This window comes from Citrus sinensis, chromosome 5 (genome assembly GCF_022201045.2).
Source record: "Citrus sinensis cultivar Valencia sweet orange chromosome 5, DVS_A1.0, whole genome shotgun sequence".
NCBI lineage: Eukaryota > Viridiplantae > Streptophyta > Magnoliopsida > Sapindales > Rutaceae > Citrus > Citrus sinensis.
Window position 1 is genome coordinate 30,356,186 of NC_068560.1, and position 23,157 is coordinate 30,379,342.

At 34.4% G+C, this 23,157-nt stretch overlaps 3 protein-coding genes across 6 annotated transcripts; all 3 read right to left on the reverse strand.

Moving 5' to 3' along the window:
* Position 1: 1 nt before the first annotated feature.
* On the reverse strand, positions 2-4,615 carry LOC102629647 (serine carboxypeptidase-like 17). 2 transcript variants are annotated; one of them, XM_006472252.4, is made up of 14 exons: positions 3,922-4,615; positions 3,692-3,837; positions 3,525-3,601; positions 3,318-3,440; positions 3,144-3,246; positions 2,730-2,767; positions 2,405-2,506; positions 2,200-2,286; positions 1,904-2,065; positions 1,184-1,255; positions 931-1,049; positions 621-734; positions 451-503; positions 2-334 (listed from the first exon to the last, which is right to left on the reverse strand). In XM_006472252.4, the coding sequence occupies exons 1-14, from the start codon at positions 4,050-4,052 to the stop codon at positions 198-200; spliced, it is 1,464 nt and encodes a 487-aa protein (XP_006472315.2). In that variant the 5' UTR covers positions 4,053-4,615; the 3' UTR covers positions 2-197. The 2 variants fall into 2 exon arrangements, with proteins under 2 accessions (XP_006472315.2, XP_006472316.2); XM_006472253.4 differs by having other exon boundaries at positions 3-334; positions 458-503; positions 3,922-4,613.
* Positions 4,616-6,267: 1,652 nt separating this feature from the next.
* On the reverse strand, positions 6,268-10,233 carry LOC127898573 (serine carboxypeptidase-like 7). Of its 3 annotated transcripts, XM_006472259.4 has the most exons (14): positions 9,896-10,225; positions 9,665-9,810; positions 9,502-9,578; positions 9,294-9,416; positions 9,094-9,196; positions 8,755-8,792; positions 8,444-8,545; positions 8,238-8,324; positions 7,898-8,059; positions 7,326-7,397; positions 7,130-7,248; positions 6,830-6,943; positions 6,666-6,711; positions 6,268-6,550 (listed from the first exon to the last, which is right to left on the reverse strand). In XM_006472259.4, exons 1-14 carry the CDS (start codon positions 10,027-10,029, stop codon positions 6,467-6,469), a joined length of 1,407 nt encoding a protein of 468 aa, XP_006472322.2. In that variant the 5' UTR covers positions 10,030-10,225; the 3' UTR covers positions 6,268-6,466. The 3 variants fall into 3 exon arrangements, 2 of the variants coding, with proteins under 2 accessions (XP_006472322.2, XP_052297673.1); XM_052441713.1 differs by lacking the exon at positions 7,326-7,397 and having other exon boundaries at positions 9,896-10,233; XR_008054852.1 differs by lacking the exon at positions 6,268-6,550 and having other exon boundaries at positions 6,830-6,975; positions 9,896-10,229.
* An 8,053-nt stretch (positions 10,234-18,286) lies between these two features.
* On the reverse strand, positions 18,287-22,110 carry LOC102630827 (serine carboxypeptidase-like 2). Its single transcript, XM_052441714.1, has 14 exons — positions 21,843-22,110; positions 21,617-21,762; positions 21,452-21,528; positions 21,243-21,365; positions 21,071-21,173; positions 20,647-20,684; positions 20,361-20,462; positions 20,155-20,241; positions 19,857-20,018; positions 19,338-19,409; positions 19,125-19,243; positions 18,818-18,931; positions 18,648-18,693; positions 18,287-18,533 (listed from the first exon to the last, which is right to left on the reverse strand). The coding sequence occupies exons 1-14, from the start codon at positions 21,971-21,973 to the stop codon at positions 18,450-18,452; spliced, it is 1,404 nt and encodes a 467-aa protein (XP_052297674.1). The 5' UTR covers positions 21,974-22,110; the 3' UTR covers positions 18,287-18,449.
* Between the last annotated feature and the right edge of the window lie 1,047 nt (positions 22,111-23,157).

Sequence of the window (23,157 nt, forward strand, 5' to 3'; positions counted from 1 at the left end):
TGTGCATGGTTATGCTCACCATTTCAGCTCACTTGAGAATACATCGCATGCATCTTTATTGAGCATCTTCATAATAGTTAATGGCATAGTAGTAGTATGTAGGTGCTCGAATGACTATTTCTATGTTTTCAGAACAGAAATTGACTATTCGGTTTCGTTTTTTTCCCCTTTGTTAAAGGCTTGTTATTATGAATGTGTCATTTATGGAAGTTCTGTTTATTATGAACATTGATACAGAGATTGTAGGTGACTACAATGGATCGTGATTTATCCATCTTTGAAACATAGCATAACATTCTGCAGGCCTGTACTCGGGAGCGATGTGTCCTCCTCCCTACAAAATAATCCAAACAATAGATCACTAGAAAATTAGATTTCGTTTAGTTAATATTATAACTTCATTATTGTTAAAAATAAAAAATCTTAAGAGGCAGCAAGAGTTGCATATACTTCTTGCCTTTACACTGGCATATGTCATCCGATTGGAGTAAGTCCGTGTAAATCTGTGCAGGCAGTTATCAAAATATACTCAGTCGAGCTTCTTTAATAGGCTTAATATCAAGAATACGACTATAAATTTCATAAGCAAAATGAACACCCGGAAATAAATCAGGGTTTACCCTGCAACTTGGCTGTGGAGAATCCATGGCCTCCAGTCATCAATAATGGAGTAATTCAGAGTTTTTATCCAAGCTTCTGTTCCCAAGAATGGTACGACCATGTCATGATCCCCGCTGTTACACAGTAAACCAGAGGGGAAAAAAATGAATTTTAGTATACATCAAGTATTTGAAGCTGATGATAGTTGGTGCAAACCGGTCAGTTCATCTGGTAAATACTCTACGGTCCGAGGTGTATATTTTGACAGCGGTAGGGTTAATATTGGTAAAAAAACAAGAAACCTTAAAGCATAAATGTAAGTGATCTTACCTATAAATTAAAGAGCGATAGCCTTTAGTACTGAGGCTTACATGATATGAAAAGCTGCTGCCAATTTCTTCTGTATAAGGTAAATCATAATTGCACCGCTGCCATTTCCCTTTGCTTCCCTGTGCTAAGTAAGAGTCATGCATGATTTCATGTATTGATACCAAATGTATGTATTTAGATTCCGTAGACTTTATATTGTAATAAATGTAAATTGTAACCAATTTTTTTGGTGGGGGGAGTATTGATCTCATACCTGCCTTATCTGTAGTGCTTTACGGACATTATAGTCATTCTCCCAATTTTGAGAGAGCATATATCCGAAAGACTGCAGAGAAAAAAGGCTTACGTAACACAAAGTTTCAATTGGATCTAATCAATTTTTTATGTATTATGTATTCAAGACCATTTAGAGTGTATTTGTGTGTGCTTTTAATTATGTTAAAAGTTGAGATTATTCAAACACCAAGAAAGATACAGTATGGTTCTGCTTTGTAGCCTCGGTAATTTCGATAGTAAAAGCTGTTTGTTTTTTTTTTAATGAAAATTAATGGAGCACTTTAAAGGGAAAAAAAGAAAAAGAAAAAAAAAAGGCACTTGGTAAATGCGTTTTAGAAGATGCTTTTACTCAAATCCTTTTTTTCATCTTTAACAAAAGTATTTCTGAGCACACCCCCTGCTAAAGGACATCTCATCAATCATATACGATAATATTTCTCCATGTCATGTATCAAGAGTTGCTTTATAATGCCTACTCTAAAGAAAAATGAAGTTCAGTGATTTTAACCATAGGCACTCTTAAAAAAGGCAGTTGAAGAGGCAAATCAACATATGATTCTTTGAAGAGGCTCATGCTAATAGTTGCTATGAATTAAAAAATCATATTGTCTCTTTGCAAAACATTCATAAATCTAATCTCATCAAAAGTATGTACCAAGCCTATTTGAAACTTAGAAGGAAGAGAATAAGGAGTTACTCGACAGCCAATTGAAGGAAGTGCCGGTTCAGGATCAAGGAACTCTTGAGATTTCTCATTGTCATTAAGAGATCTCCTTTTACCATTTGAATCTCGTGGCTTTGGAGAGAAAAAAGGACAACGGGGTTCCAATATATGATTTTGATCTAGTCCTGAAATCAACTGAACAAGCCAATTGTCAAGCACATATCAGCATAGATGAAGAATAGGCCAATGAGACACTGAAGATCAACAGTAACAATAGATGAGGATGAAAAACTGAAAGGTTCCATAAATATATTATGTTGGTAGCTTACCTCAGAGAAAGCCTGATTATCATTCAAACAATCTACATTGCTGGGATCTATATTTGCATAGTCCCCTCCACAAGTTATCTTCAGTGACTGCAAAAAAGTTATTTGGAATAATGACACTCCAAACTTCTGGTTATTTCATATTTTCCCTTTCTCTCTTCTCATTTGTGACTTTCAATAGGGTAGTCGATGAGGAAAATTGAGTTACCTCGTAGAGTTCATTTGAAATAAGCCCCATTCCATGAGCAAACGGGATTTGTGAGTTCTTATCCACAATCTTGTCTGTTTTGGGGTTCCCTAGTATGTATCCCTGAAACAATATCAGAACAACTATTTGATTAGCAACAAATTGAAAGAGTGAAAAATAGTTCTTCAGTAAGTGTGCTCTGGATTGTTTTTTTCATTTTTTATTATGCACATTCTAGGATCTTTTTCTGTTTCAGATGTCTATTCAGCTCCTTAATTTATCCTGATTCACACCCTTAGCAGTATGCATGAGTTATGTTTTTAATAAAAGGAGACCAATCACAAACCTGTAGATTTATCAGCGGTTTGATACCTTCTTCATTTTCTGCATGACCATAACCAAATGACTATGAAGTAAGGAAATAAAAAGGGACAGTAATATGAATTAAACTTTATATGCCACTATTGAGGCACTAAATGTTTCAAATTTCAGCAGCCTCCTTCATGGTTTTAATCTCTTGGAGTTGCAAATAGGTTTGTGCTGCAAAGTGAGGCTCACAATTCTACACAGAGAAGGATTAATATGTGAAGTGCATAAAACTTAGAAAGTTAGAGGAGTCCTTCAACCTTGACTAATGATCTGCGATTGTGAAAGGGTCAAGAAATTTAATATCCATGAAATAACAAAGAGCAGATTCCTATTTTTATCATGTACGCATTGTCATTTTAGGTAACATATTAATCAACCATTGTTGCCATACCATTTGAGATCTGTTGAACAAGTGGGGGGACTGTGATGCCAGAGTATGAATCCCCTCCAACGTAGAATGGATTTGAGAGGAACTCAGGGTGATCCATCAGCCACTATAAGATCCAACATGGAATCAGAAACAGTAAATGGTCCTTAAAAAAAGTGTATTAGTTGAGAAGTATACCTTTCTAAGAAATTGGTCAACCTGGTGAACCTGTTTAAAGTCACCAGTTTGAGAGGCAAGTGGGGTTCTTACGTAGGAAAATCCAGTGCCGACAGGCGAATCCACAAACAAGATGCTGGCTTCCTGAAAATTAATCAAAAACATCCAAATTACAGAAATAGATCGTCTAATATACTACCAAAACCTGATACAAAACACAGTTGTCACCTTTGTCCAGGAGTAGGGATTTAAGTGCAGAGTAGGCAAGCTCCCATTGTACTCCAGTATATTGAAATTTATTGGACCTAGCAACCAACCGGCCAATCACGACAAATGCTCCAAAACTTTTTTAAGCAAACAACTGAAAGAATGTATGATGGCATCTGAGTATTTACCAATTTCATAAACAAGAGCTGAGAAGGCAGAGCAGCCTGGGCCACCAGTAAGCCAAAGCAAGAGAGGGTCCTCTTTTGGATTTTTTTCCGACTTAACAAAGTAATAGAAGAGCTGTGCATCCTCTGACTCGCCTACACCTACATACCTGATCAAATAAATACGTATAAATTCAGAATAAATGTTAACTGATCACTGGTGCTATTTGCTATCACGCATATTACGAACGAACCCAGTTTCAAGTTCAAAGGGGAGGGGCCCCTGGAATCCTGGAAGAAACTTGGCTGTTGAGCGAGAATCTATAAGCTGCATGCAAAGCTGTAACTGCAAAAGAAGAAGAAGAGAAAAACAGAGCTTGGCCATTTGAATTTGTCCTTTCCTAGCTTCTAACTGACAGTTTTTTTTTTCAGAAACAAAACTAGTCAAACAATCTCCAATTTCATTAGATGGCGCTGCAAAGGATTAGATAACAATCAGTCTCTAAGTGGTTGGTTGATGGTGAGAATGGACGAATTACAGACATTACCAAATAGACTTGTTTAGCTGTATCACCACTAATTTTACCAAATTAATTTTTTAATCATTTTCGTATTAAGTCAAAAAGTGAGAAATTTCTTCAAAAATAATAATATATTTTATTGATTGCTTCATCATTTTGGCTTCTGTGAGATGTCTGCAGCGATATCTCTGAGATGCCTGCAGCGTCATCATGCATATTTGTTGCGGCAGGTCTATATATCTATCTATCAATTTCATCGCCTGACGTGTTCGGCCCCACTCAACTTTCGTTCTCATGGCAAAGAAAGAAAGTTTCCATTGTTAGATTGTTCAGCGTTTGATGTCACCTTTCAAACTGGTAAGAGGTTACTGTGAGTCGAGCCGTTAACACCAGAAATCTTTATAACACTTCTTCGAGATTTTATTTTTTATTTTTTTAATTTACATTCATATATTAAAATTAATTATTTTCTCATAAAAAATTATTCTTAAAAAATAATATTTTTTAATTTTTATTTATAAAAGATATAGAACCTAAAATTTTAAATTATTTTATACGAATAATTTATAACTCCACAACCCTAAACTCGTATAATCTTTTCAAGAATATCTTTAATTAAAATTCAAAATAAAATATAAATATGAAATGGGGTGAATATAAAAAGTTTATTAAAAAATATTTTATTTAAATATTTGATGCAATTGTCATCCAAAACAAGAAATGAATCAATTTATCTATCATTATTGCAATAATTTCAATTAAAAATGAATTTTGTAAGGGATTTTGAGGGGTGTCAAACCTACTCAAACTGTATTTAAATAATTTCAATTACAAATTTGAATTTCAGCAGTTTTGTAGAGAGTGATGAGATTTAATAAGATTTTGTTGACACAAATATTTGGAAGGTTAATTAAGCAATTAAATAAATGTTATTTTTTCGAATGCACATATGTTACCATGAAAGTTCTATTGTTATCTGTAATAAAAAATATATATATATTGGGACTACTCTTATGTGTTATGTATAGTTTGAATATTTTTTCTCATCTATTATTAGTGTGATATTTATTTCACCCATATTAATCGGGGAGAAATTTATTCTTACCCAATTAAATAGAGGTCATTTTAAAAAATGGGTTTCACAAGCACGTTTGATGGGTGCCAATATCCAACTCGAACTGAAACTTTAAGACTAAATTTTCCCAGTAATATATCCACGACCATTTGGCATACAATCATTATCTACTATCTACCCAGCCAAAAGGCTGGAAAGACGATGCAGAGAGGAAAATAATTTGATGATGGCAACTTCACATCACGCTCTCCAACATTTGAAACCAGGGATTTGTACATGGAATACATGTGAATTTTGGATCAAAAAACATTGTTAAATGATTCTACAGAAATTTTTGCGAGGCACCAACGGCCCCAGCACTTTTCTTAGTGTATTTATTCATTGGCCTTCTTGGTTTTATCAGGGATCATTTACCTACGCATTTCCTCAACATATACTTCAGAGGAATCAATAACCGCTCCATGGTCAGGAGAGGAGCTGAATATTATCAAGATCTAGATATCAAAAGGAAAGAAGAGAAGAAAAGCAAGACATACTTTAGAACCATGCAATGCAAGATTAGATAAGTGACACCTACAGTGTATCATACGTGAAAGGATCCTCCCATCATTTTGTTCTCTTTTTTATGTCTTCATTGCAGCGTTAATGGAGAGTTACAGGAGGCACCCTACAAAACTTCCAAGTACGCTAACCTTAGCATTGCTTTCCTTTGCTCTGAAGAGCAAGATTTCATTATGGTTGATTAGGCAGCGTTGCCAAATCAGCTCAATTTGTGTTTTACAAATCCGCATTCTTCTGGCTTTGTAAACAAACTGTTGTTTTGTCTCCTAAATACTTTTGTGCCAAGTAATTAAATTAACTAGACCAGAAGGGGGGGCTGTTATAGAATGGTTTCCACCCCAAGGATTCTTGTCAGGACCAAACTTACGGTGTTTGTGTACATGCAAGCCATTTCAGCTTGATTGTCCAGCATGCAGATGCTTGAATGATAAGACTATTTCTAATGTTTCAGAACATAAATTGACTACTTTCATTTGGTGAAATAGCTTTGAAATAGTATGAACATTATTTTTTCTAGTTTGGAATTTCTGTTTATTATCAAAATTGATACCTGACATGAAGAAGCATAACATACTTACTGATACAGAGTACTTACTGATACAGAGTACTTTAGACCAGATAATAGCTAGAAATTGTAGGCAACTACAACGGATCATGATTTATCCATCTTTGAAACATAGCATAACATTCTGCAGGCCTGTACTCGGGAGCAGTGTGCCCTCCTCCCTGCAAAATAATCCAAACAATAACACTTGAGAAAATTAGTTTTTCTCTAGTTAATATGATTATGTCGTTGCTGTAAAAATCATAAGAGGCAGCAAAGGTTACGGAAATTTCTTGCCTTTACGGTGGCATATGTCATTCGGTTGGAGTAAGTCCTCGTATATCTATACAGCCAAATACCAAATATCTTCAGTCTAGCTTCTTTAATATGCTCAATCTTAAGAATAAAACCATACATTTTATAAGAAAAAATGAACACCCCAAAATATTTTCAGGGCTTACCCTGCTACTTGGCTGTGGAGGATCCATGGCCTCCAGTCATCAGCAATGGAGTAATTGAGGGATTTTATCCAAGCTTCTGTTCCTAGGAATGGTACCATCATGTCATGATCGCCGCTGTTACACAGTAAAAAAGAAAGGAGAAAAAACTAATCGAATTTTAGTAACATTAAGATAAACAAAACTTCAAGCACCCATGGTTGGTGCTAGTTTGTTCAACTGGTAAATCCTCTTAGATATTTTCTGCTAGGGAAGGGTTTAAAATATAAAAAAACCTCAATGCATGAATGGGACTGATCTTACCTATAAATCAAAGAGCGGTAGCCTTTAGTACTGAGGCTTACATGATATGAAAAACTGCTGTGAATTTCACGTGCATAAGGCAAACCAAAATTGCACCGCTGCCATTCCCCTTTGCTTCCCTGTGCACAGTGCAAGTCATGCTTGATTTTCTCACGGTTACTGGTTTAATCTTTTATTTCAGGTATTGATCTCATACCAGTCTTATACGAAGTGCTTTACGAACATTATAGTCATTATTCCAATAGTAAGAGAGCAAATATCCGTAAGTCTGCAGGAGAAAAAATAGTTTCCATAACACAGTTTCAGTAGAATCTAATCCATTTGTTGTGCTATTCAAGAGCATTTACAGTATATAGAGTGCTTTTGATTCTGTAAAATATGAGATCACTCACATCCCAAAATGCCACATCTGTGGTTCTACTTTGAAACCATTGTATTTTAGATAATAAAAGCAATTGTTTTGGATCAGAAAAATCACTGGAGCACTTTCTTAAAGAACACTTATCAGTGAATTTCAGAATTCTTGTACTCAAACTTGATTGTCACAAAAACGTTTCCAAAAGCACCCTCTAACGCCTAGTTAACGAAAGAATGAAGTTCAATTATTTTCAAAAAAAGGTAGTTAATGGAGTAAATCAATGTCAAAGTCTTTGAATCGGCCGAGGTTAATAGTTGTTATTAAGCCAAAATCCACATATTCTCTCTGCAACAAGTTTATATTTATGTAAACGTTCCAAGCCTATTAGCAGGAAGAGAATTAGGGGATACTCGACAGCCTATTGTAGGTAGTGGCGGTTCAGGAACAAGGAACTCTTGAGATTGCTCATTGACGTTGAGAGATCTTCTTTTACGAGATGACTCTCTTGGTTTTGGAGAGGAAAATGGACAACGGGGTTCCAAAATATGCGCACCTTCAATTTCCGAAGTCAGCTGAATATGCCAATAGTTAAGCACATAACAAATTAGATGAAATGCATAGCCCAACAATATCAAATAATAATAACTATAAATGATGACAAAAAGCTGAAAGGTTCAATAAATATACACAGTGGCACTCTTTTTGTACATTATCATTTTAACTGCAGGAACTAACAAGCACATAGCTTACCTTAGAGAAAGCCTGAATATCATTCAAACAAACTTCATTTTTGGGATCTACATTTACATACTCCCCTCCACAACCCATCTTCAATGACTGCAAAAGAGATATTTGGACTAATTACACTCCCATATTCTGGTTATTTCATACTTTGCCTCCTCTCTTTTCTCACTTATGACATTTAATTGGGGAACTGATATGGAAGATTGAGTTACCTCATAGAGTTCATTTGAAATAAGCCCCATTCCATGAGCAAAAGGGATTTTTGAGTTCTCTTCTACAGTCGGCTCTGTTGCGGCATTCCCTAGTATATATCCCTGAAACAATATCAGAATCATTACCCGATTAGCAGCAAATTGAAAGAATGACAATAGTTCTTCATTATTTGTCCTCTGGTTCTTTTATTATGCACATGATTGAACCATTTTCAGATGTCTATTAAGCTCCATAAATTTTCCCTGATTTTAATCCAACCCAAACAGTAAGTGTTGGTTATGTTCCTAAAAGAAGGAAGCAGATTACATACCTGGAGATTTATTAGTGGTTTGATATCCTCTTCATTTTCTGCATGACCATAATCAAATGACTATGAAGAAAGGAAATGAATAAAGAAGTAATGCGCCTTAAAACTTTTTATGCCACTACAGATGCAGTAAAATGTTTCACATTTTTGCAGTCATTTGTGAAGTACATAAAAAATTAGTGGAGCTCTTCAGCCCTGCCTTACAAGGTACAATTGTGGAAGGGTCAAGAAATCTAATACCCACGAAGCCAGAGTATCGATAACAAAGAGTCCTAATATTGATATCGCATTTAAAGATTTGCATTTGAAGTAAACTATATTAAACAACCACTATTGCCGTACCATTTGAGATCTGTTGCACAAGTGCTGGGACAACGAGGCCAGAGTATGAATCCCCTCCAATGTAGACTGGATTTGAGAGGAGCTCAGGGTGATCCAATAGCCACTATAAGATTCAACATTGAATCAGAAACAATATATGCTCCTCAAATAAGACTTTTTAACTTGATATTGCACAAAAATGTATTAGTTGAGAAGTATACCTTTCGAAGAAATTGGTCAACCTGCTGAACTTGTTTGAAGTCACCGGCTTGAGAGGCAAGTGGGGTTTTTGCGTAGGAATATCCAGTGCCAACAGGCGAATCCACAAATAATATGCTGGCTTCCTGAAAATTAATCACCAAGGTTAAAATTACAGAAATCACTACCTCATCTTGATATTATCAATCTGGTACAAATCATAGTCATCACCTTTGTCCATGAGTAGGGATTCAAGTGCAAAGTAGGCAAGCTCCCGTTGTACTCCACTACGTTGAAATTTATTGGACCTACAAAACAAGCCGCAGTCATGAGATATTCTGCTCTCTTTTTAAGCAAACAACTGAAATATGTGAGATGGTATTCAATCACTTACCAATTTCATAAGCAAGACCTGAGAAGGCAGAGCAGCCAGGGCCACCAGTAAGCCAAAGCAAGAGAGGGTCCTCTCTTGGATTTTTCTCCGACTTCACAAAGTAATAGAAGAGCTGTGCGTCCCCCGACTCACCTACTCCTACATACCTGTTGAAAATAATATCATATGTATAAATTCAGAATAAACACTAATTGATCATTAAAGCTACCAGCTATCATATTATGAACTAACCCAGTTTCAAGTTCAAAGGGGAGGGGGCCCTGGAATCCCGGAAGAAATTTAACAGTTGAGTAAGAAGCTGCAAGCTGCATGCAAAGCTGTACAAGAAGAAGAAGAAGAAGAAGAGGAAAACAAAGCTTGTCCATTGGCGTTTGTTTTCGGCTTTTCCAGCCTCTTAAGTCTTAACCAACCAGTTTCTTTGAGAAACAACTAGCGAACAATCTTCAGTTTTACTGGATTGGATAACAACAATTAGAAACTAAACGGTGGGTTGACTTTTTTCGTATTAAGTTAGGAAGTGAGAAATTTCTTCTTTTGCACAGGGTAATTTATGGTCTTCCGTAGCGTACATCCCGTATAAAAAGGGTGACTGGTCCACGTGGGCCCACCTCCAGTTACCCTTTTTTGGTTGGATCTATGAGATGTCTTGAAGCGATAATCATGGATGTACTGTAGTCCAAAAAGTCTATCTATCGTTATCGCATGACGCATTTGACCTACTCAGCTTTCAGTGAGACAAAACCCAATTTGTTTTCACCGCAAAGATTGAAAGGTGCCCTTTTTGATTGTTAAACGTTGGATGTCTCCGTTCAAAATGACGTAAAAGAAGATACACGAAGTAGAATGATTGCATGATGGCAATTTCACACGTGCCGACATTTCTTACCATGGATTTGTACATGGAATCCATATATGCTTTATGCGTGTGTTGGGGAAAGAACTTACTAAAATGATTCTGTAATACTTTTAGTGAGGCAACAACGGCCACGGCTGTCTTGTTGATGCATCGATTGACTCGTCGCCTCTTCTCGCTTTTACGGGCGGACCTCACAGTAAATCTTTAAGGCGAAATTGCTCTAACAGAGTATGATGAGATTGTGTCATTGTGTGGATGCTGTATTGAGAAGCTAACATGATAGATAAAAAAATTTGAGATAAAGGGTCCATTTAAAATTGAGGTTAAAATTTAATAATTTGTATATTTTATAATTTGTAATAAAAATAGTGTTTGATAAATTTTATAAAAATTATTTATTTTATAATTTTATCTATTTGGATAGTAGTTTTTAAACTTGTTAAAGAATTACTTTTCATAAGTAGTTTATTAAATAAATTACTATACCTTTTTAAAGTTACTATTGTTGGGTCCATCTCATTTAAGGGCCTAAAAGCCCATAGTCCAAAATTCTTGCTTGATGTATAATTATTATTAGACTTTGGATTTGAATGAAATTAACTAAAAGAATATATTATAAAAGCAAGTGAAAACGACAGCCTAGACAACATAATCACAAAAAGACTAGTGAAGAAAAGACGAGAGAGAACAGTAGCGTGATATTAAATTTAGTGGCTAGTATTTTAATATTTAATTGGACGATCGAAAGATGATTTTAATTTTATTTTCTCTCAAATTTAAAAGATAAATTTCTCGCGTTGTTGTCTATAATTTTATTAGTTTTGATTTTTATTTTACACTCTCGTTAGTTATTATTTAAGATATCTATTTGTTTGAGAGAGACAAATATTCTTAAGTTTTTCATGTAAAAATTTATGTCTCTTTTGGTTGGTTTTTATTATTTTGGATTGTGTTAGATTATTTTCTGCCTATTTATGTGTGGTACACATTTTATTTTAATCACACAAAAAGAGAAAGTGTTTTATTTCTATTTAATTTATAGTTGTTTATGTGAATCCATTTCCCAACAAAGTGGTATTAAAGCGTCAGGTTTTGTGTTTTATTTTTATTTGTGTAGTTGAGATAGAGGAGTTTTCAGCATGCAGATTAAATTAAAGTCGTGAAATTATGGCATTTGGAAGTCTAAAACGTAAGATTTGTTGTGCATGAAAGACTTATATGAACCCATTAAGGGCAAAGAAGTTAGACCCACCGATTTAGATAATAAAAAAACAAGCTCAATTAAACCAGAAGGTCGTTGGTACTATTAGATCATAGACTTGAAATACAAGGAGGGGCGCAATATAATTAAACACATTAGTGAGTTTTAGGTCTTAGTTGATTAGTTGACTACTATGAAAACTATTTTAGATGATGAGTTACAAGCATTGTTGTTACTTAATTCTTTTCGTAATAGTTAGAAGACATTAGTGGTTTCAGTGAATAATTCAGCACCAAACATGAAATTAACCTTGGATATGGTTACAGATATACTACAGAATGAAGAATCTAAAAGAAATACTATTGAAGCAGTTTTCTCTAAGTTAGTTGCACTTGTTTCAGAAAAGAAAGAAATGTGGGGGAGAAGGCGAAGCACAAATTTCCGCCAACAGAACAATCATAACCCCATAGAAAGATCTAAGTCCTAAAGGAGAAACATGAAGTGCTTTCATTTTCAGAAAATGAGTCACGTTAAAAGGGAGTATAGATTGTGGAAAAGAGAACATGCAAAAGAAAAAAGTGATGCTCAGAAAAATGATGAAGATAACATTGTAGCCATAGTTGATGGTGATATGAGTATTGTTTATTATGAGAGTTATGTAAATCTCACTTACCATACTAGTGATTAGATTATTGGTACAAGTGCTTTGTTTCATGTTACTGCACATTACAATTACTTTACATCATATGTTAATGGTGATTATGGCTATGTTCGGATGGGAACTGAGGGGGCATCCAAGATTGTAGGCATATAGAATATTTACTTCGAAACCAACATTGGTTGTAAGTTATTACTTAAATATGTCAGACATGTACTAGATATTCGTCTTAATTTGATTTGTACAGGCAAGTTTGATGATGATGGTTATACTAACCAATTTGATGAAGGAAAATGAAAGCTCGTCAAAAGTTCCCTAATGTTAGATAAGTAAACACTCTTTATATGATAAAAGTCAAGATCAAGAAAGAAGACATGAATGTAGCTGTAAAAGATTCTGACATTGAAATATAACATAAAAAGCTTGGTCACATTGGTGAGAAATGGTTAGAAACTTTTGCTAGAAAATGATTTTTACCTAGTTTCACAAGTATGTCCATCAAGACTTATATTTATTGCTTAGTTGGAAAGACACACAGAGTAACTTTTAAAAGCTTTCTTTATCTACAAATTCACAAATTCTTGATTTGATTCACATTGATATTTGCATGATACAAAATAGATCAATAGGAGGTGCACTTTATTTGTGACTTTTATTGATGACTGTTCTAGAAAAATGTGGACTTTTGTTATAAAATTTAAAGACCATATGCTTAATACGTTTAAGTTCTTCCATGTTTATATTGAGAGAAAGACATGAAGAAAACTAAAATGTGTTAGGGCAGACAATGGTAGTGAGCACAAAGGGTCATTTTAGTAGTATTGCAGACTCCATGGAATCAGACTTGCGAAGACTATACCAAAAATCATACATCAAAATGGTGTTACAAAAAGGATGAACAGAACAATTGAAGAAAGGATCAGACGTATATTTTCTGATGCCAAGCTTCCTAAATATTTTTGGGCAAAGGTTATGCGTATTATAATTGATTTGATTAACCTTTCCTTTTCAGCTCTATTAGATGGCGTTGTACCTAAGAGAGTTTGGACAAGAAATTTTTTTTTTTTTATAAATATTTGAGAGTGTTTGGTTGCAGAGCATATGTTCAAATCCTTAAAGATGAAAGATCGAAGCTTGATGATAAAGCCAAGAAATGCATTTCTTAAGCTATGGATATGAAGAATTTGGGTACAGGTTATGTGATCCAGTGGTAATAAAATTTATCAGAAGTATAGATATTGTGTTTCTTGAAAATCAGATAATTGGTGATATAGAAAAGAGTGGTGAGCCTTGGTCATTTTTAAAGATTCTTATTATCCTAACTTCAGTTTCTCCAATTGGAGTTCATGATGACTGTAAGGGAGCTGGAGAAGATAATGATAATGGTCCAATAGAACCAATTGAGCAAGCACCTCTAGAATTACTTGCACCACCAGTTAAGCCAAAATTGAGAATATCTATTAGAGAATGACAACCTTTCATTAGATATCATCTATATGAGTATGTGATGCTTACAGATGAAAGAGAGCTAGAATGTTTGAAGATGTTATGTCTCACAAGCATAAAAATGAGTAGGTTAAAGCCATGCAAGGGGAGATGAAATCCTTAAATGAAAACTACACTTATAACTTAGTAAAGCTTCCTAAAGAAAACATAATACTAAAGAACAAATTTGTTTACAAGTTGAAGACTGAAAATAACTCACAATAGCAGTGCAAAATTAGATTTGTTATTAAGGGTTTCAGTCAGAAGAAATGTGTTGATTTAAAAAAAATATTTTCTCATATGGTTAAGATGTATGTTATTTAAGTTGTTTCGGGATTAACAGTTAGCTTAAATTTGGAGATTAAACAACTTAATGTAACGACAACTTTCTTTCCAGGTGACTTAAAAGAAGAAATATATATGAAACAATATAGTTCAGTGTCAAAGGCAAAGAAGAACTTGTATGTAAGTTAAAGAAAAATATATATGAGCTAAAACAGGCACCAAGATAGTGGTACAAGAAGTTTAATTATTGTATAAAGAATCATGGTTTCAACAAGAATATGTATGACCATTGTATTTTGTGAAGAGGTTTGGTGATGATGATTTTATTATGTTTTTGCTTTAGGTCGATGACATGTCGATTGTTGGCCAGGATACTAGTAAGATTGATAGTCTGAAGAAAGAACTTAGCAAGTCTTTTGTAATGAAAGACTTGGGACTAACAAAACAAATTCTTGGGATGAAGATTTTCAGTGATAGAAAATTTGTAAAATTATGGTTATTTGAAGAAGCATATATTGAAAGGATTCTTGAAAAATTCAACACAAGCAAGGCAAAATTTATTTGTTCTCCACTTGCAGGCCATTTTAAGCTTAGCTCCGAACATTATCCTACAAGTGAGAAAGAAAAGTAAGAGATGAGAGGAGTTCCTTGTACTTTAGCAGTTGAGAGTTTGATGTATGTCATGGTTTGTACAAGACAAAAAATTGCTCATGCAGTTAGTATAGTCAATCGGTTTCTCTCCAATCCGGGCAAAGAACACTAGAAAATAGTGAAGTAGATTCTTAGATATCTCAAAAACACTTCTAGGGCATGTTTATATTTTGATGGTAACAAACTTATGTTACAAGTGTACACGGATGTGTCTATGGCAGGAAATATTGATTCTAGAAAATCTTTATTAGGATATTTGCTCACATTTGTCAGGAGAGTAGTCTCACGTTAGTCCAGACTTTAACAATGTGTTGCTTTGTCCACTACTGAAGCAAAGTATATTACAATTACTGAAGGTTGCAAAGAAGCCTTGTGGATAAGAAATTTCCTACAAGAGATAGGTGTGAAATAAGATATCTATATTGTGTACTGCAATAATTAGAGTGTCATTCACTTTACAAAGAATTCGACATACCATTCAAATTCCAGACATATTGATGTGAGGTATTAGGGGTGGGCAAAATCGGGTTCGGGTCGGGTTCGGGTCAACCCGATTGGGTTTCGAGTTGTTCGGGTTAGACAAGGAACAATCCGAACATAACCCGAATTAATGACCCGACCCGAACCGACCCGAACTATATTCGGGTCGGTTGGGGTCGGGTCATTAATTCGGGTTATGTTCGGGTTGGATCGGGTTGGATTTAAAATGGGTAGAATTGAGTTCGGGTCAATTTGGGTTAGTTCGGGTCAATTCGGGTTAATACGGGTCAGTTCGGGTTGGTTGAAATCAGGTCAATTCGGGTCAATACGTTTTTTTTTTTTTAAGAACCCGATCGGGTATTCGGATCGGGTCGGGTTTGACCCGAACCGATCACAACCCGATCGGGTTTGTAAATTTCAAACCGATCGGGTTTCGATCCCGACCCGATCCGACCCGAACCTGAAATTTATCGAGTCGGGTCGGGTCGGATCGGGTCGGGTTGGGTAAAATGCCCACCCTTATGAGGTATCATTAGATACGAGATATATTTGTTACAGCTTAAAAAGATTTACACAACATAAAATTGGTCAAATATAATGACAAAGTCGTTGCTCAATGTGAAGTTGAAAAGTTGTGTGCAAAAAGCAGGCTTGGTGGTGCCCCCCATATGATTTGGAGGGAGAAATTTGTTGGGTCCATTTCATTTTGGGGCCCAAAAGCCCATAGTCCAAAACTCTTGCTTGATGTTTAATTATTATTAGACTTTGGACTTGAATTAAATTAACCAAAAGAATATATTATAAAAGCAAGTGAAAGCTGCAGCCGTAGACAACATAATTACAAAAGACAAGTGAAGAAAAGATGAGACAGAACAGTGACGTGATATTAAATTTGCGGGTTAGGATTTCAATTTTTAATTAGACTATTAGAAGCGATTTTAACTTTGTTTTCTCTCAAATTTTAAGGGTAAGTTTTTAAGATCACCTTATATAATTATACTAGTCTTGATTTTTATTTTATTCTCTCATTGGCTGTTATTTGAAATGTTCATTTGTTTGAGAGAGACATATATTAAATTGTTATTATAAGTTAAGATTATTGAGACTCTTAATGTTATTCGCCTCTGGTATTATTTAAAGAATAATTTGTCCTGTAATCTCATTAATATAGTAGAAGATTATATCGAATTACAGTCTCATGATTTTTCCTATTTTGGGTTTTCCACGTGAAAATTTGTCTCTTGTGGTTGGTTTGTTGTTTTGGATTGTGTTATATTATTTTCTGCTTATTTATTTGTGGTACACATTCTGTTTTAAACACACAAAGAGGAAAAAAATTTTATTTCCATTTAATTTGCAACTACTTGCGTGAATCCCTTTCCCAATAACTATTATAACTTTAATATATATATAATTATCATGTTTTATTTTTCCATAAACTCTAATATATAAGTCATTAGATATCATATTACCATTACAATCAAATTACAACCACAACTACTGTACCATCTCTCCAATATCAAAGTTTTGATCTAGTAAATTAATATTTTTTGTATTTTACATTTATGTTCTATTATAAGATTCAATAAAGCTCGTGTATGATTACGTCAATTTTTTTAAACTATGAATAATTTCACATGAAAGTTAACCATAACTTTTAAAATCATTTTCATAACTACGACTTTTAACATTCAATCTATTTATATATATATTATAGTCATCATGCTTATTACAACAAGTTTAATGTGAATGTAGCACATATTACGTTTTTATTTTATTTAAATTATGTATTAATATAAATTTTTATCATATTTTACGTAACGAATTATAAAGTTCATTAGATTTTATTTAATTGAGTTTTTTTACTTTATGTAATTTTATGTGTTTTGAAAAGAAAATGCATGTCTAAACATTATTAAACATACTCCAAAAAATAAAAAGTGGTTTAATTTTATGTCTATTTTAGTCATTATATAATAAAACAACACATTTGTAATAAAATTTACTAAACGCATGTACACTGTTTTTCAAATTCATGACAACGGTAACAACACAGTTTACCAAATATCAAGCTACTTTTTCAATCAGTAGCTCATTGCATCCACACATGAAAAACAATTTATTTAATAAGCAACCACAATCCCAAACTGACCTTAAATTATATAGTGAAGACTACTGTAAGTATTAATAAACAAAAAATAACAAATAAAAAAATACAAACATCAAGACTCATGTTGTATTAACATCTGATTTTTAAAATATTGGGAATTGGTTGTTCACTTTTTATTTCATTATTATTATTTTTCTATTGCTATTTATTGACATTTTAACTTTATTTCAAATTAACGGTAGTGAAAAATATAAAAATCACATTTTTCTCTTATGTATAAAGATTATATATCAAGATTGCGGGGGTTGGATTAGTATTTTTAACTTAATTTTCTATATTTTGAGAAACTCCAAAACATTTTCAGGCGCCATAGCCCTCTAGCCTTGGCGGGCTTTGGGGGAGGAAAAAAAAAGAAATAATAACAGAAAGGCAGGACCGAGAAAAAAAATATTATAAAATTCAAGACACACTTTGGAACCCTGCAATGCTAGAGGAGATAAATGGCACCTATAATTTGTCATTCTTGAAAGGATCCTCCGTCAATTTGTTCTCTTACTTTTGTCTTCATTGCAGCAATAGAGCCTTGCTTTCATTTGTAAGCAATCTTGTCCAGCGAGGGAGCTGTACTGAAGAGCAAGATTTAATTAATAATCGTTAATTAGGCAGCTTTGCCAAATCTGCATTCCTCTGGCAATAAAAAGGACCTGTTATTTTGTATCCTCAATGCTTTTTGCTGACAAGTGACATAAATTACTTAGACAAAAAGGAGAAAACAAAAGAACCGTCATTTCTTCAAACAAAAACAAATTGGGTGTTTCCGCGTGTGCAAGCCATTTCAGCTTAATTGTCAAGAATGGATAGAATATTTCTAATGTTTCAGAGCAGAAATTGACTACTTTCATTTGGTAAAATTAGCTTCCATTTATTATGAATGTGTGCTTTTCATGAATGTCTGTTTATTGTCAACACTGATACCTAACATGAGGAAACATGATCATACATGATCAATTATTGATATAGATTACTTTGGACCAAATACTAGCTAGAAATTGCAGGCAACTACAATGGATCATGATTTATCCATCTTTGAAACATAGCATAACATTCCGCAGGCCTGTACTCAGGAGCAGTGTGCCCTCCTCCCTGCAAAATAATACAAACAATAACACTCAAGAAACTAGTTTTTCTCTAGTTAATATGATTATGTCGTTACTGAAAAAATCATAAGAGGCAGCAAAGGTTACAGGAATTTCTTGCCTTTACAGTGGCATACGTCATCTGATTGGAGTAAGTCCTCGTATACCTATCCGGCCAAATAAGTGAATAACAAATATCTTCAGTCTAGCTACTTTATTATGCTCGATCTCAAGAATAAGACTATTTAATTCATAAACAAAATGAACACCCAAAAGTAATTCACGGCTTACCCTGCAACTTGGCTGTGGAGAATCCACGGCCTCCAGTCATCAACAATGGAGTAATTGAGAGATTTTATCCACGCCTCTGTTCCCAGGAATGGTATGATCATGTCATGGTCCCCACTGTTACACAGTAAAACCGGGGGGGGGGGGTGGGGAATTAATATACATCAAATATCTATAGCTGATAATAGTTGGTGCAATGCAGTTAGTTCAACTGGTAATCCTCTAGGGTCTAAGGTGTCTATTTTGATAGTGGTAGGGTTAATATTGATAGAAACTAGAAACCTCAATGCATAAATGTAACTGATCTTACCTATATATTAAAGAGCGGTAGCCTTTTGTACTGAGGCTTACATGATAGGAAAAACTATTGCCAATTTCATGCGTATAAGGTAAATCATAATTGCAGCGTATCCATTCACCTTTGCTTCCCTGTGCTAAGCAAGAGTCATGCTTGATTTTCTCGCAGTTCGATTGCACTTTTAGTAGTTTAATGAATCTGCTATTTCAAGTATTGATCTCATACCTGTCTTATATGAAGTGCCTTACGGACATTATGGTCATTATCCCAATAGCGAGCGAGCAAATATCCATAAGACTGCAAGAGAAAAAAGGGTTTTATATAAGAAAAAGTTCATAGATTCTAATCAATTTGTTGTGTATCCAAGAACATTTAGAATGTATCTGAGATCATCAAAATTATTGGAGCACTTTCGGAAAAAACACTTGATAAGTACATTCCAGAAAATGCTTTAATGCAAACACACCCTCTGAAAAAATACATCTCATTGATCATGGATGATCACATTTCTCCACGTCAGGTAACAAACTTAGCATTCTGATGCCTAGTCAAAGGAAGAATGAAGTTCAAGACTCTTTTAAGGCAGTAAATGGGGCACACCGACGTATGATTCTTCAAATTGGCTGAGGATGATAGTTGGTATATAAGCCAAAATCATTCTCTATGCAACAATTTGATATTTATGTACCTTATGTCATAGAAAATGTATGAAGCATATTAGAGGAAACAGAAAAAAGGAGTTACTCGACAGCCAATCGGAGGAAATGTTGGTTCAGGATTAAGGAATTCTTGAGATTGCTCATTGACATTGAGAGATCTTCTGTTATGAGATGACGCTCGTGGCTTCGGAGAGAAAAATTGACAATGAGGTTCCAATATATGCGACTTTTCAACTCCAGAAGTCAACTGAAAATGCCGATCGTTAAGCATGTACCAACTTAGATGAAAAAATAGTCCAAGATACTACAAAAATAATAACACAAAAAGATGATGATGGAAAACTGAAAGTTTCAACAAATATATTGCTTCGTACATAGCTTACCTTAGAGAAAGTCTGAATATCATTCAAACAATCTTTGTTGTTGGGATCTACGTTTACATACTCTCCTCCACAAGTTATCTTCAGTGACTGCAAAAGTGTTTCTGGACTAATTACACTCCAAACTTCTGGTTATTTCGCATTTTTCCTTCTCTTTTTTTTCTCAATTATGACATGAATTGGGGAACTTATGTGGAAAATTGAGTTACCTCATAGAGTTCATTCGAAATAAGCCCCATTCCATGAGCAAATGGGATCTGTGAGTTTTGTTCAACAACCATGTCTGTTCTGGGGTTCCCTAGTATGTATCCCTGAAACAGTAGCAGAATTGAGAGAGTGATAAATAGTCCTTCAGTACTTCTGCTCTGGTTTGTCTATTATGCACAATCTTGGACCTTTTTTCAGATGTCTGTTTAGCTCCTTAATTTATCCTAATTCACACTCCGAGCAGTATGCATGAGTTGTGTTTCTAATAAAAGGAAACAGATTACAAACCTGGAGATTTATCAGCGGTTTGATATCTTCTTCATTTTCTGCATGACCATAACCAAATGACTATGAACAAAGGAAATACAATAAAATAGTAATATGCCTTAAACTTTTATGCCACTACTGAGGCACTAAAATGTTTCAAATTTCTGCAGCCAGCTTCATGGTTTTAATCTCTTGGAGATGCAAGTAGTTTTGTGCTGCAAAGTGAGGTTTCACAATAGTACATAGAGAAGGATTAATATGTGAAGTACAAAATAAGTAAAAAGATAGTGTAGGCTTTCAGCCCTGGCTGATGAGCTACAATTACGAAAGGGTTAAGAAATTTAATATCATGAAGTTGAGTATTGACGACAAAGAGCAGATTCCTAGTTTATCCTGTACACATTGTCATTTTAGGTAACATATTAATCAACCGTTATAGGCATACCATTTGAGATCCGTTGAACAAGTGCCGGGACCGTAATGCCAGAGTACGAATCCCCTCCAACATAAAATGGATTTGAGATGAACTCAGGGTGATCCATCAGCCACTATAAGATCCAACATGGAATCAGAAACAGTAAATGGTCCTTAAAAATTGTGTTAGTTGAGAAGTATACCTTTCTAAGAAATTGGTCAAGGTGGTGAACTTGTTTAAAGTCACCAGTTTGAGAGGCATGTGGGGTTCTTGCGTAGGAAAATCCAGTGCCGACAGGCGAATCCACAAACAAGATGCTGGCTTCCTGATAATTAACCTCCAAAGTTAAAATTACAGAAATCACCATATCATCTAATCTAATATCAATCTGAAACAAAACACAGTTGTCACCTTTGTCCACGAGTAGGGATTTAAGCGCAAAGTGGGCAAGCTCCCATTGTACTCCACTGTGTTGAAATTTACTGGACCTGGCAACCAACTGGCAATCACGAGAAATTCTCCTAAACTTTTTTAAGCGACCAACTGAAAAATGTATGATTGCATTTGATCACTTACCAATTTCGTAAGCAAGACCTGAGAAGGCAGAGCAGCCAGGGCCACCAGTAAGCCAAAGCAAGAGAGGGTCCTCTTTTGGATTTTTGTCCGACTTAACAAAGTAATAGAAGAGCTGTGCTTCCTCTGACTCACCTACACCTACATACCTGATCAAACAAATATGTATAAATTCAGAATAAGTACTAATTGATCATTAGAGCTATTTGCTGTCATATTATGAACTAACCCAGTTTCAAGTTCAAAGGGGAGAGGCCCCTGGAATCCTGGAAGAAACTTGACTGTTGAGTGAGAAGCTGCAGGCTGCATGCAAAGCTGTAAAAGCAGAAGAAGAGAAAAACAGAGCTTTGCCATTTGCATTGTTCTTTGCCTTTTTCCTGTCTCTAGATGATAGTTTCTTTGCAGAAACAAGAGCTAGTGAACAATCTTCAGGTTCGTTGGATAAGAACCTAATTATCTAAAACGCTTGGTTGACAGTGTTATTGTCACAACGTAACTTTTTTTTTTTAGACTGATTAATCATCAGATTACTATATTACACAGATATTTATAACAATTGCTTATTATAACAGAGGTATTACACTGATATTTATAATTAGATATACATAATTGGGACTTACATTATTACAATGAATTCTATGAAATACATGCCCAATACAAATAACCCCTCACAACGTCACAACGTAACTAAGACAAAGAGACTGGAGTTATTAGCATAGTGAATTTTGATACGACACGGGTCAAATTAACAGTTTTGTTAGGCTTGGGGAGGCATTCGACAGGCGGCACGCAATAGAAGAAAATAGAGAAAAATTTGTTGAAAAATGTTTTTCATTTTTTTGTTTTCCTTTTTTAAGCAATGCATTGTCGTTTTGGCTTCTATTGAGACGTCTGCACTCTGCGGCGATGTCATAAACGTGACTACGTGAGTCCACGTTGCTGTGCCCTACACAACCGTTGCAAATCAATCAATCATTATCAAGTTACGTATTGAACCACTCAACTTTGAACTTTAGTTCTGCTTTTTGTGGCAATGATACAATTTGCGATTAACGGTTAAACATATTTCGTTGAATGTCAAATTGCGTATGCCACAGATTTCCTTGGAAAATACGCTGGCCGGTGGTTTCTGTATTTGAGTTGCCTACGTTGCGTGTCAATTTATTTTTCACCATAAAACTCCAATACTTCATCCGAACAAAAACTTAAGACTAAGGTAATGTTTGAAATTAAGATGATAAACTTCTAGATTACAACTGTTCTAAAAAAAAATTATAAAATATAAGTTAACAACATATAATAAATATGGGTTTTAGATTATAATTTTGACAAAAATAATAAATTATTATAATATTTTTTATCATACACGTAACAAATCAAATTAATTAAACTTTTAAATCACAACTAAAGATTATTAAACACTTGGAGTGAAAATACTGAATAGCAAAAATCTTTAAGATGGAAGTATAGATTGAAAGTAGATGTTTATTTAGACTAGAATAAGAGTGTAAACTATCAATCATAATCTCAATTATATATTTACT